The sequence below is a fragment of the Lissotriton vulgaris genome, chromosome 2_1 (assembly GCF_964263255.1).
Source record: "Lissotriton vulgaris chromosome 2_1, aLisVul1.2, whole genome shotgun sequence".
NCBI classification, from domain to species: domain Eukaryota; kingdom Metazoa; phylum Chordata; class Amphibia; order Caudata; family Salamandridae; genus Lissotriton; species Lissotriton vulgaris.
The window spans coordinates 217,074,884-217,086,543 of record NC_141687.1 but is presented as its reverse complement, the minus strand read 5'-3'; the positions used below and the strand labels follow the sequence as shown (position 1 = coordinate 217,086,543).

Below are 11,660 nucleotides of genomic sequence, written 5' to 3'. Positions count from 1 at the left end.
AGGGACCTAACGTGACCATTTGTGTTCTCTCTGATAGAAAGTGTAGCAGCCACTTTAAGGCTTATCCTTTGACACCGCAATTTGATAGTCTCTCCGCTAGCTTAATGTGAGAGATTGTATCGAAAGCTGCGGAGAGATCTAAGAGAGTCAATGTTGCGGAGCCGCCCGAGTCCATAGTTTGTCTTAATGAATCAGTTATTGCCAAGACTGCTGTCTCAGTACTAAAGCCGGGGCAAAAGCCCAATTGGGAAGGGTCCAGGATTTCATTCTGTTCTAAATAGGTGCTCAGTTGTTGATTCATGACACTTTCCAGCAGCTTCCCCAAAAGGGGTAAAAGAGAGATGGGCCGGTAATTACTGAGGATTGCCGGGTCTGCTGTGGGTTTTTTAAGAATAGGACGCACTACTGCCTCCTTCCAAGAGGAAGGGATTGTACCTGTGGAGATGGAGCAGTTAAAGATATCAGGAAAAGCTGGTGCGCAGCTCTTAGCTAAGAGAGCCATAATTTTTGGGGGCATGGGTCATAGGGAGACCCTGATTTTGCCAAGGCTAAGCCTTTTTGTACCTCCTCACTGGTGACTAACTTGAAATCTAGAAGGAGCAATTGTGTATCCTCCGCTTCTCCTCCAGTTCTACTAGAGATTCCACGACTGAGGGAGATATCTGAGGGAAATTGTCGTAGATAGTAGATATTTTATCTTGAGAGAATGTGGCAATGGAATTACATAGATATTGCGACTCATTAGGGGACTGGCTACAGGCCTTAGGGGAAGTAAAATCTTTGACTATACTGAACAGAGTCTTCACAGAGTTACTGTTCAATTTGTTTAATAATGAATCTTTGTTTTGCTGTTTTTAAATTCAAATAGTACCTGGCCAAAGCAAGTCTATAAGCCAGTTTATTTTGTGGGGCCTTATTGACCCGCCAAGCTCTTTCGAGGTGTCGACAGTTTGCTTTTTCTGTCTTTAGGACCTCTGTGTACCAGGGGTTCGAGGGACACCGATGGACACGACATTGTTTTTTAGGAATAATTTAATCAAAAGCAGACTCCAGAGCAGCCTTAAACGACTCCAGTTTGTTAGGGGCTTCTATCTGATTATTGACTGGTTCCCTAGAAAAGACCTCGTCAAATGCTTCCATGGTGAGATTACCCCATGGCCTTCGGTGGACTGAGTTGTTTGTGACCAGATACCCTGTTTTTTTTTTATAGGAGACTGATGTATGGAAAAGGTGATCAGGGAATGATCAGTCCATGTAAGTGGGATAGGGGGATCGACCTTAGTCGATCATCGTTAGTAAACACTAGGTCCAGCAAATGTACGGCTTGGTGTGTTGGACCTTCCACTTTCTGAAAAAGCCCTATTGCTTCCAAAGCGGAGAAAAGTTTGCTGACCTCTGGGTCAGAGGTATTCTCTCCGTGGAAATTGAAATCTCCCAGTCGGAGGAACTTACTGGTTGCTAGGGCATGTAAGGCAATTTGTTCGACCAGGAGGTCAGTAAAGTTCAGTTTGGATCTCGGTGGGCGATAAATTAAGGCTCCATACCAATATTCTGTCGGAGATAATATAGCCTTAAAAATTCCCATTTCTACACTGTCCCTGCTAATAGTTGATAGCCAATTTACTGTTATGCGATCCTGAAAGGCAATGGCTATGCCACAGCCCATTTTACCCTCCCTATTCAACTGAATAAATGTATAATAATCTGGAATAGCTAGGTTAATCATGGTGAGGTTGGAGGAATTTAACCATTTTTGCGTTAGGAAACACAGAGTTGGTGACTGAGGGACTATCATGTCCCAGATTTGCAAGGGATGTTTTGCCAAAGACCTCAAATTGCACAATACGTTTTTTAATTCCATAGAATTGGTGAGGGGGGCTTTCGTACTTGCTAGGGGCACCTCCTTCCAAGAATTGTTGGAGAAAAGACACTGCCTGCAGGTTATTGGTGCTTCTAACACAGTCGGAAATCTGTTGGTGTAATTGATGGATTTTTGACAGCAATTCCTGGTGGAGTGAAGCCCTCTTATAGCCCTCAAGGAGTCCGCGGAATAGTGTCTAGTATGGGAGCTCACCTGAATAGGCTTAATTACCTTAGTAGGGGCATGATATCTGGCCTCTGGGCTCGTCAAGGCACGGATGGGCGCAGACAGACTTGCCTTTGGCACGCCCCCTGTGTGCATCCGATGCGCGTCCGCGTTGGCATCCTCGTTTTAAAGATCCCGAGGATCCAACAACTGGTGTGCTGCGTCCAATGCCCTCCCAATATGTCTCCCGCTCTCTGCAGCGAGTTCAGGGCATGTTCCTCAAGCACCTAAACGGCTTGAGCGCAGAAGGTGAGCACAGATTGCTATTTTAATAATTGCAAGTTACTTAATTTCGTTTTGACAGTGCCAAAGTAAAAAAAATAATGCGGCGCAAATAATAACCAAACAGCGTGACAGTTTTAAAAGCTAAGAACTCCCGGCTTCCGCCTCAGGAGCCAATCGCTAGGTCTGAGCACTCGCGCTGGCAACCTTGTTTTAAAGATCCCGAGGATCCAACAACTGGTGCGCTGCATCCAATGCCCGCCCAATATATCTCCCGCTCTCTGCAGCGAGTTCACGGCGTGTTCCTCAAGCACCTAATCGGCTTGAGCGAAGAAGGTGAGCACAGATTGCTATTTTTAAAATTGCAAGTTACTTAATTTTAGTTTTGACAGTGCCAAAGTAAAAGAATAATGCGGTGCAAATAATAACCAAACAGCGTGACAGTTTTAACAGCAAAGAACTCCCGGCTTCCGCCTCAGGGGCCAATCGCTAGGTCTGAGCGCTCGCGCTGGCAACCTCGTTTTAAAGATCCAACAACTGGTGCGCTGCGTACAATGCCCGCCCAATATGTCTCCCGCTCTCTGCAGCGAGTTCAGGGCGTGTTCCTCAAGCACCTAATCGGCTTGAGCAAAGAAGGTGAGCACAGATTACTATTTCTAAAATTGCAAGTTACTTAATTTCTTTTTTGACAGTGCCAAAGTAAAAGAATAATGCGGCGCGATGAGGAGGAGGGGAGCGGGAGGGTGCGGGAGAGTTCCCCATCAGCCCGGGAGTACGGGGGGTAGTGCCAGGAGGGGGGAGGGCCCGGCAACAAGGGGGGGCCACTCAGCGGGGCTTGGCAGGGGAGGGGCCAGAGTGGGGAGGGGTGGTTGGGTGCAGGGGGGTGCACTGAGGCACCACCAAGTGTAGTAGGTTTGGGGGGGTATTGGCAGTGGTGCCCGGAGCAGGGACAGGTAGGGACAGACAGGGACCCTAACCCCGGCATGCCGGACTTTCCATTTGCGTTGCAGGTACAACAGGCAGGGGGCTCATACATGGCGGATGAGTTGCATGCGGTTTCTCGCTACCGGGAAGAAGTAAAGGCAGGGTCCAGGGCAGCCAGCTGGAGCATGGCGAGGGACCGCAGTGGCAAAGTTGAGCGGAGGTCTGCATTGGTCATGGCGGGGCGAAAGCCCAGTGGGGAAGAGGTGCCTACTAGGGCGGCGTTGGCCAGAATCGAACTCAAAGGGCAGGCTGCGGAGGCCGGCCCGATGCCCGGTTTGTTTACAAAAAAGTTGGTACACGAGGACCTGGTCATGAATGGGCGAGAGCCCGGAGGGGCAGGTTCCTCTAGGATGGCGGTGACACAGTATGGGCAGAAGCGGAAGACTGAAGCCACAATAGACAGGTTGTTCGAAGAGGCCAGGCACACATGCGTAACGAGAATAGAGGCGGAGGGGGAATGGGTGGACATCCCACTAGATTTTAATGAGGTTAGTTTGGAAGAAGAGGAGATAGTGGACGAAGAAGGGAGGGGACCAGTAATGTTGTGCCTAGTCTTTTGCAGGAGACAAGACTGGATGCGGAGTATGCGGTGACCGCTCGGGAGTCTCCAACCTCAGCAACACTGATTAGGCAGTGGGATTTGGTGAGGACACCGACCTTGACGCCAGGTAAGAAAGGAGGGCGGAACAGCATGGATTACACAAGACAGAGGGTGTCCACAGTGATGGATGCAAGGGGGAGGAAGGGGACAGTGGGCTCAAACTATGCAAGGGTAGGTATGTTAAAGACACAGGGTGGGTACTGAAGGGCAGACGATGGTAAGGGAGACAGACCAGGAGGACGGGGGGACGACGGATGAAGTGGCACAGAAGAACATAGAAGTGGCTTAGGGTACAGTTGACAAGAGCGAAGGGGAGCCTGGTCAGGTGATGGAAGGCAAATAAAGCAAGGAGGTCCGATTGCCAAAATTGCCATACATGGGGATGACGAAAACGTTGGGAATAGATATGGAAAAGATATGGGAGGGTGAATACGTAGATATGTTGAAATTGTTGCATAGGGTTGTTGCATAGGGAATTATGCTCTAAGGAGGGATCAAAAGAAGAAGAGCTGGAGTTATCCAGGTGACCCAGGGTGCCCATGAATATAGACAACTGGACGTCAGTTTGCGAGTGTGTACTGTGAGAAGTACCCAGATAGGTCTGTGGATTTGTTTAAATACATGGATGTAGTAAGGAGGGCACATCTGACATACGGGTGCTACGCCGGGTCACACCATGACGAAGAATTTAGTGCCATTTAGTTTGCTTGGGACCAAGAGGCAAACTGGAGGGAGATTGATTCAAATCTCTACCAGCAGACCAGGGGGGGCGTGAAGTTTGGAAAGACAACTTACATGGCCAGCAGTTTGCCTTTGGTCTACTGCCCCTTTCGAACCCATCCCACCCGAAGCGGGGGTGGGATACATGCAAAAGCCAGCAGGGGAAGGTCCCGGGCCTGTTGGATTACAAGGGCATGTGTGTACGATACTACTGCAGATTTCGGGACGAGTGCTCAAAATGTGCGGGGAGACACCCCTGGTGCAGTGCTTCAGACCAGGTTACGCAGGGCAAGGTCACGCCGGGGGGCAGGGGTGGCAGCAGCAGAATGCCAGCAGTGGGCAGCAGGGTATGGGAGGCAGAGGGGCGTAGGGCAATATAGGCAAAGGCTCATAAACACATTGACTTGGATTGTTTAGAGGCCTGGCTCGCACATTACCCAAACAAGCAGGATGTGCAGATTCTCGGGGCAGGTTTCAGAGAGGGTTTTAGATTGGGTTACGAAGGACCGAGGTTAGTGCACTGGGCGGAGAACCTTAATTCAGTGGCAGCTCACAAAGCTGTTGTTTGGAAAAAATTGCAGAAAGAGGTACTGAAAGGGCTCATGGTGGGGCCACTTGCGATCAGCCCGAACAGGGATTTGATTATTTCCCCGGGAGGGTGATTACAAAAAAGGAGAGAGGACATTATCGTCTGATCCAACACTTGTCATGGCCGCAAAGGGGGGGTCAGTAAACGATTTCATTCCTGATGACTTGACGTCAGTATCTTACTCTTCAGTGGACGTAGCTAGGGCCCTGGTGGAAAGGGTAGGAAATGGGCGGAAATGGCAAAATGCGATATTAAGGTCGCTTTCCAGCTCTTGCCAGTACACCCGGAGGACTTCCAGTTGCTGGGCATTCAGGTTGACGCCAACATTTTTGTGGATAAGGCGTTACCCATTGGGTGCTCATTATCATGTGCGCAGTTTGAACAGTTCAGTTCATTCTTGCAGTGGGTTTTCTGTTGGAAAACAGGTACAGATACAGTGACACATTATCTGGATGACTTCTTCCTGGTGGGTTGGCCTGGTTCGATGGACTGCCAGAAGCAGCTGGACAGTTTCCAGAAGCTCATGGGGACACTGGGTGTCCCCTTGGCACTAGAGAAGACACAAGGTCCAAGCACGGTTTTTTCATTTCTGGAGATTGAACTGTATTCTGTGGCCATGGAGGCCAGGTTGCCGGAGGATAAGAAATTGCACATGAGACTGTTGATCGAGGATATGCTGGCCAGAAAGAAAGTGACAGTGAGAATTGTCCAAGTTTTACTGGGGCATTTGAATTTTGCATGCAGGGTGGTGAGAGTGGGACAGACATTTTGCAGGAGACTGGGCAGGTCACTGGCAGGCCTCTCGCTGCCACACCACCATATGCAGTTGTCGGCAGGGACGAAGGAAGACCTAAGAATATGGTGCAGGTTTTTGGAGTACTTCAATGGGATACCCATGGCAGCGCCAGAATATGGGTTTGGGATGCTCCGATATTCTCTGACGCAGCAGGATCAGGAGGTTTCGGTTTGTATTGGCAGGAAAAATGGTGTGCCGAAGAGTGGCCAAATCATTGGAAAATGGAGGCAGGAGCATTGCTTTCTTGAATTGTATCTGCTGGTAGTTGCTGTCAGCCTAGTGCACAAAAAGGTCACTTTCAGGGTGGACAACATGGCAGTGATGCAGGTAGTCAACAGGCAGTCCGAGTGGGAAGAGCAGGTTTTAAAGCTATTGCGTGTATTCATGTTGGGTTGCTTGCAGTACGACATTCAGTTCAGGGCAAAGCTTGTACCAGGCATGGACAGTGACATTGCGGATGCTTTGTCTCATTTGCAGGCTGAGAGGTTCTGTGGGCTGGCCACAGAGGCAGAAACGCACAGGACACCAGTGCCCTAGGGGACGTGGTCCGTAAGAGAAAAAGGATGCTGCAACTGGTGGTAGGGTCTTTAGCACGGCCTATGTGCTTGTGTGGCAGGAGATTTTGCAGGGAGGTGCACAGAGGAAAAGTGGGACTTGGGCCAGTGACGAGGACGTTGTTCAGTTCATTTTAGACTTGATTGGGAAGGGTTTGTCGAAGGTTACCATAGCGGCAAAGCTGGCAGGGATATCTTTCATGGGCAAGATACTGTGGGGTTATTCTCCAACTGCAGGTGAACTTGGGAAGAGGTTGATAGAGGGTTGGGCCAGGGAGTCAGGTAGGGGGCAACGGGTTTGGTTGCGAGTGACCAATGTGATATTGGGCAGGTTGATAGCAGTGTTGACAGAAGTGTGCAGCGGAGGGCAGGTGTTACTTTTTTCGGCTTTGTCTTGGCTTTACGGTGGAGCTTTCCGAGTGTCTGAGTTGCTGAGAAAGAAAGGGCCCCAGGGCTGCATTGGGAGGAGGTACAGGGGTGCGAGGGTCTTGTAAGCTTTTTCTCACGCCCGTGTCTTTGCAGGTGCTGTGGCCAGGCCTGAGTTGGAGGCAATCGCTATCTGGATCATTGGGCATTCTTTTGTAAAGTGGGCAGAAAGACACAAATATAACAAGGGTAAAGGTGTAAATTTGGGATTGGACCCGGGTTTGTTTAAAGTTTCTTGGCACAGGAAGGTAGGCATGCGTTTGCACGAGCTTTTCCCTCTTTGAAATAGGTTGCTGTGCCGTCATACTTGCCCCGATGTACTGGTTCTTCACTTGGGGGAAAAGGATATGGTGGTTTGCAAAGTTTGTCTCTGTTGAAGCTGATGAAGAGGGATTTGAGGGAAATCAAGAGGCAATGGTCTGGGTGTTTTGTAGTTTGGAATGAGTTTATTCCCAGGAGTCATTGGCGAGGGGCTGAGTGGCCGGTGGCCATTGATAAGGCCAGGAGAAAGATAAAGAGGGAGATGAGGGTGTTTTGTAGAGAATCAGATTTTGGCAGGGTGGAGCACCCAGAGTTAAAATATGTGGTGGAGGATTATCCAGAGCACAAGTATTCGGCCAAACATTTTGTTCAGTGATGACGGAGTTCATTTGTCTCGCTTCGAGATGGAGTTATATTTGATTCAGTTAAAGGAAGTTTTAGATACTGCACTGGACATCAGGCGTTACCCTAGAAAAGGCATAGGGGCGGGGGTCAGAAATGTTGTATGGTCGATTTCTGAGTGGTGTCAATTGCCTATTTTTGACCAGTTTGTTACTGTTTCATTTTTGGTTGGGGACAGGTAGGTAATGAGGTTAGGATACGTTTTACTTAGTTAGAGAAGAGGTTAAAGGGTTTAAGGGTAAACAGTAATTGATCGGGTAGGTAGATCTTTAGATAGGTTGAGAAGCAGGTTACAATGTTTTTAAAAGGGCGAAAGTTATTGATTAATTTTGGGTATGTTAATAAATTGCAATTGTGTTTGGGGAAAACATTAGGGATCGGGAGGTGGACACTTCAATGTATTTTGTATAGTTAGATGACGTTTTGTAAGGCAAATGCCAAGGTTATGTTGTGTAAGGTGCACCTGTCTTCAATAAAAGCAGCCTTTTTCACCCTTATGGTGAGTCAATTGTGGTTCGTTCTGTGCACTTTGGCCCAATGGGGCTTTGGGGGCGCGGTCGACCGACAGGAGGCTCGCTCCCCCGGGGGTTTTGGGAGGGGTGGTGTGGCCCGAGCCCAATTGGGCTTGATTTGGGCTACTTATTGGGCTTCGGGCGGGAGGTTTATATACGGCCATTTCGGGAGCCGTGTCACCATTTTGGAAGGTGACAAGGCTGCTGAGATCTCCGTTAGTCAGGGAAAGTTTTTGCCCTCCCTCCCGCCCAATTTTTAGGAGAAAAGGTTTTTTTTTTGTTTGCTGTTTTATCTGTTATATATTTTTCTTGACACATTTTGTGTCGGTACAGGTGCATCGGGGGAAAAAATTATTTGTATTTTGGTTGTCGCTTGAAGCAGGTGCGTGGCGTTGGTTGACTATTTTTGGCCAGTTTGTTACTGTTTAATTTTTGGTTGGGGATATGTAGGTAATGAGGTTAGGATAGGTTTTACTTAGTTCCCGTTCCCTGCGAAAGCTATCGAGAAAGCCATCAACAGCCATCTCACCACATTTATCGAAGAGCACAACATCCTTGATTCCTCCCAATATGGCTTCAGGCAAAACCATAGTACCGAAACTGCCCTTCTCGCTGCAACAGACGATATCGGCACCCTACTGGATAAAGGAGAAACAATAGCCCTCATTCTCCTCGGCCTCTCAGCGGCATTCGACACAGTCTCCCACTGCACCCTACTATGCAGACTTCATGACGCAAGGATCCAGGACAAGGCCCTCAAATGGATCAGCTCCTTCCTCTCTGGCAGAACGCAGCAGGTCAGACTCCCCCCTTTCCTCTTGGACCCTACACCAACCAACTGCAGAGTCCCTCAGGGGTCCTCCCTCAGCCTGACGCTCTTCAACTTCTACATGGCTCCGCTCGCCCCCATCGTCAAAACCTACGGACTCAACATTGTGTCATACGCAGACGACACCCAACTCATTCTCTCTCTATCCAACGAACCCAACATAGCCAGACCCAACTTTTGGGAAGGCATGGAAGCCATCGCCAAATGGATGAAAAACAGCTGCCTACAACTAAACACCAACAAGACGGAAGTACTCATCATGGGCCCAAACCCATGGGCCTGGAACGACACCTCGGCCCCCTCCCCCGCCCTCATTAAACCACCCACCCCAACTGACCACGCACTCAATATGGGAATCATCCTGGACTCCGAGCTCAAAATGGACCGCTAGATCAACTCAGTCTCGTCCTACTGCTTTCACACCCTCCGCCTCCTACCTAAGACCTTCAAATCGATCTCCCTTGAACACAGAAAGACCGTCACTCACGCCCTGGTCACCAGCAGACTCGACTACGGCAACACACTCTATGCTGGGATAAACAAAAGCCTCATTAACAAGCTACAGAACATCCAGAATGCCGCCGTTAGACTGGTCCTCAACCTGCAAAAACACTGCCACTTATCCCAGCACCTGTGCACACTCCACTGGCTCCCCATCGAAGCTAGAGTCACCTTCAAAATGCTCACCCAAGCTCACAAGGCCCTCTACGACACTGGACCAGCATATCTAAACAGCCGACTCAAATTCCTCGCACCCCAAAGGACCCTACGATCAGCCCAGCTCTCCTGCGCCGTGGTCCCACGCACCAGAAAAAACAGATCCGGAGACCGCTCTATCTCCTTCCACGCGGTCAAGGCCTGGAACGCCCTTCCGCTCCACCTCGGACAGACAACATTGCTTCCCATCTTCGTAATAGCCCTCAGGACCTGGCTCTTCGACGGACCTCCTCCTTGATGGACTGGAAACTGCACCCCCCCCCCAACCCCTACCCCCTGCGCCTTGAGACCCTTATGGGTGAGTAGTTGCGATCAACAAACCCTTGATTGATTAGTTAGAGAAGAGGTTACAGGGTTTACAGGTTAACAGTTATTGATCGGGTAGGTAGATCTTTAGATAGGTTGAGAAGCAGGTTACAAAGTTTTTAACCCCTTCCACGCTGATGACGAGCTGGGCTCGTCATGGCGTAGCCTCCTCGCACGCTGATGACGAGCCCAGCTCGTCACGTAAAGTGCGTTTTCGCAAACCCCAGCGTGCAAGCGGAATTCCGCTAGCGCGCATGGTGTTAAAGGGGTAAAGGTTATTGATTAATTTTGGGTATGTTAAATAAATTGCAATTGTGTTTGGGGTAAACATTATGAGTGGGGGAGGTGACTACGTAGATGTATTTTGTATAGTTAGATGTAGTTTTTAAGGCAAAGGCATATGTTATGTTGTGTAGTAAGGTGCACCTGTCTTCATTAAAAGCGGCCTTTTTCACACTTATGGTGAGGAAATTGTGGTTCGTTCTGGGCACTTCGGCCCAATCGCTATACACTAGAATTAAGTTATTGTAAGATTTCTCCGCCTGCAGATACTATACTGCAGCAGTAGTAAACAAAAAGAAATAATGATACCAGTACTCTACTACTGGCTAGACAGTTGCCTCAGGGCACATTTTAAACTAACAGCCTGAAAGGCCAGTGAAACATTAGCCAGAAAGGTGCACTTCCAGTGAGTAGACAGCCCCAGGTGGCGCGTAGGTTGAGCCCTAACAACGAGTACACGATTTCAGACGTCCAGTTGGCGCGACGCCGGCTCATAGGCTCCCTGACTGCTGTAGTGACTCAGCACTGGGCCATCTCTGAGCATGACATCATGCCATGCATTATTTATCATGTAGGGCGGGCCAAGAGTGCTGCACAGACAGCTCCTTGCTTCCTGCACACCCGGCTTCTGGTAAATTCTCAACTCGCTGCACTGAATGATGCATGGACTTTAAATAATTCTATTCCCTATCATCTGCCTACTCCGCATTCAGTCTGTCTGCACATATGCACTGGGAATTGTAGTTTTTTTTATCAAGGCTTTCCTTACTGGGCAGGAGAACTACGAATCGGTGGAACTCAGTAACCCAGGAGGCATTGTCCGCGACAACGTCCCCCCCTCCCCATCCATTCCTAAAGCTCGTAGAGCAAGATTCCCTTTTACGGACCTTCGCGTCACCAAAGGGGCGAAGCAGAGAGCTGCGGCTAGCGCAGAGGCAGGCGTGGTCTGGAAAGGGGCTGTTCTGTCAGATAGCACGCGTAGTACTGCCAGGAGCTGCCGCATCTTACTGCCCGTTATCTTCTCGGTGGAACGCAACCCCAACGGATAGTCTCTTGCAGCCGGCGCGAGCTGCGGCAGAGGAAGTGTCAGGGCGCGAGGAGCTTCAGTTGACGCAGCGCGAGCCGTCTCCCCTGTCAGGCGCGAGCGCCTGGGCTGTCCGAACACCAGCAGCGAGAAGGCGTCGAGGCAGGCAGCCAGCGCCCTGTCCAGTGCCCCACCTGAACCGCGCGCGCCTCCCCTGAAGCCTGAAGATGGTGGACCGCGAGCAACTGGTGCAGAAAGCCCGGCTGGCCGAGCAAGCCGAACGATACGATGACATGGCGGCGGCGATGAAAGCCGTAAGTGGGGTTTCTGGGGGCCGCCCTGTTGTCCC

The 11,660-nt window shown here is 49.9% G+C and overlaps 1 protein-coding gene across 1 annotated transcript in view; it reads left to right on the top strand.

Moving 5' to 3' along the window:
- Window positions 1-11,194: 11,194 nt before the first annotated feature.
- The window catches only part of YWHAG (tyrosine 3-monooxygenase/tryptophan 5-monooxygenase activation protein gamma), a 182,321-nt gene continuing 181,855 nt past the window's right edge, over window positions 11,195-11,660 (top strand). The window contains exon 1 of the mRNA XM_086954784.1: window positions 11,195-11,625. Within this exon, the coding sequence (XP_086810910.1) occupies window positions 11,539-11,625 (87 nt within the window). The 5' untranslated portion in view covers window positions 11,195-11,538. The remainder of the gene's footprint in view (window positions 11,626-11,660) is intronic.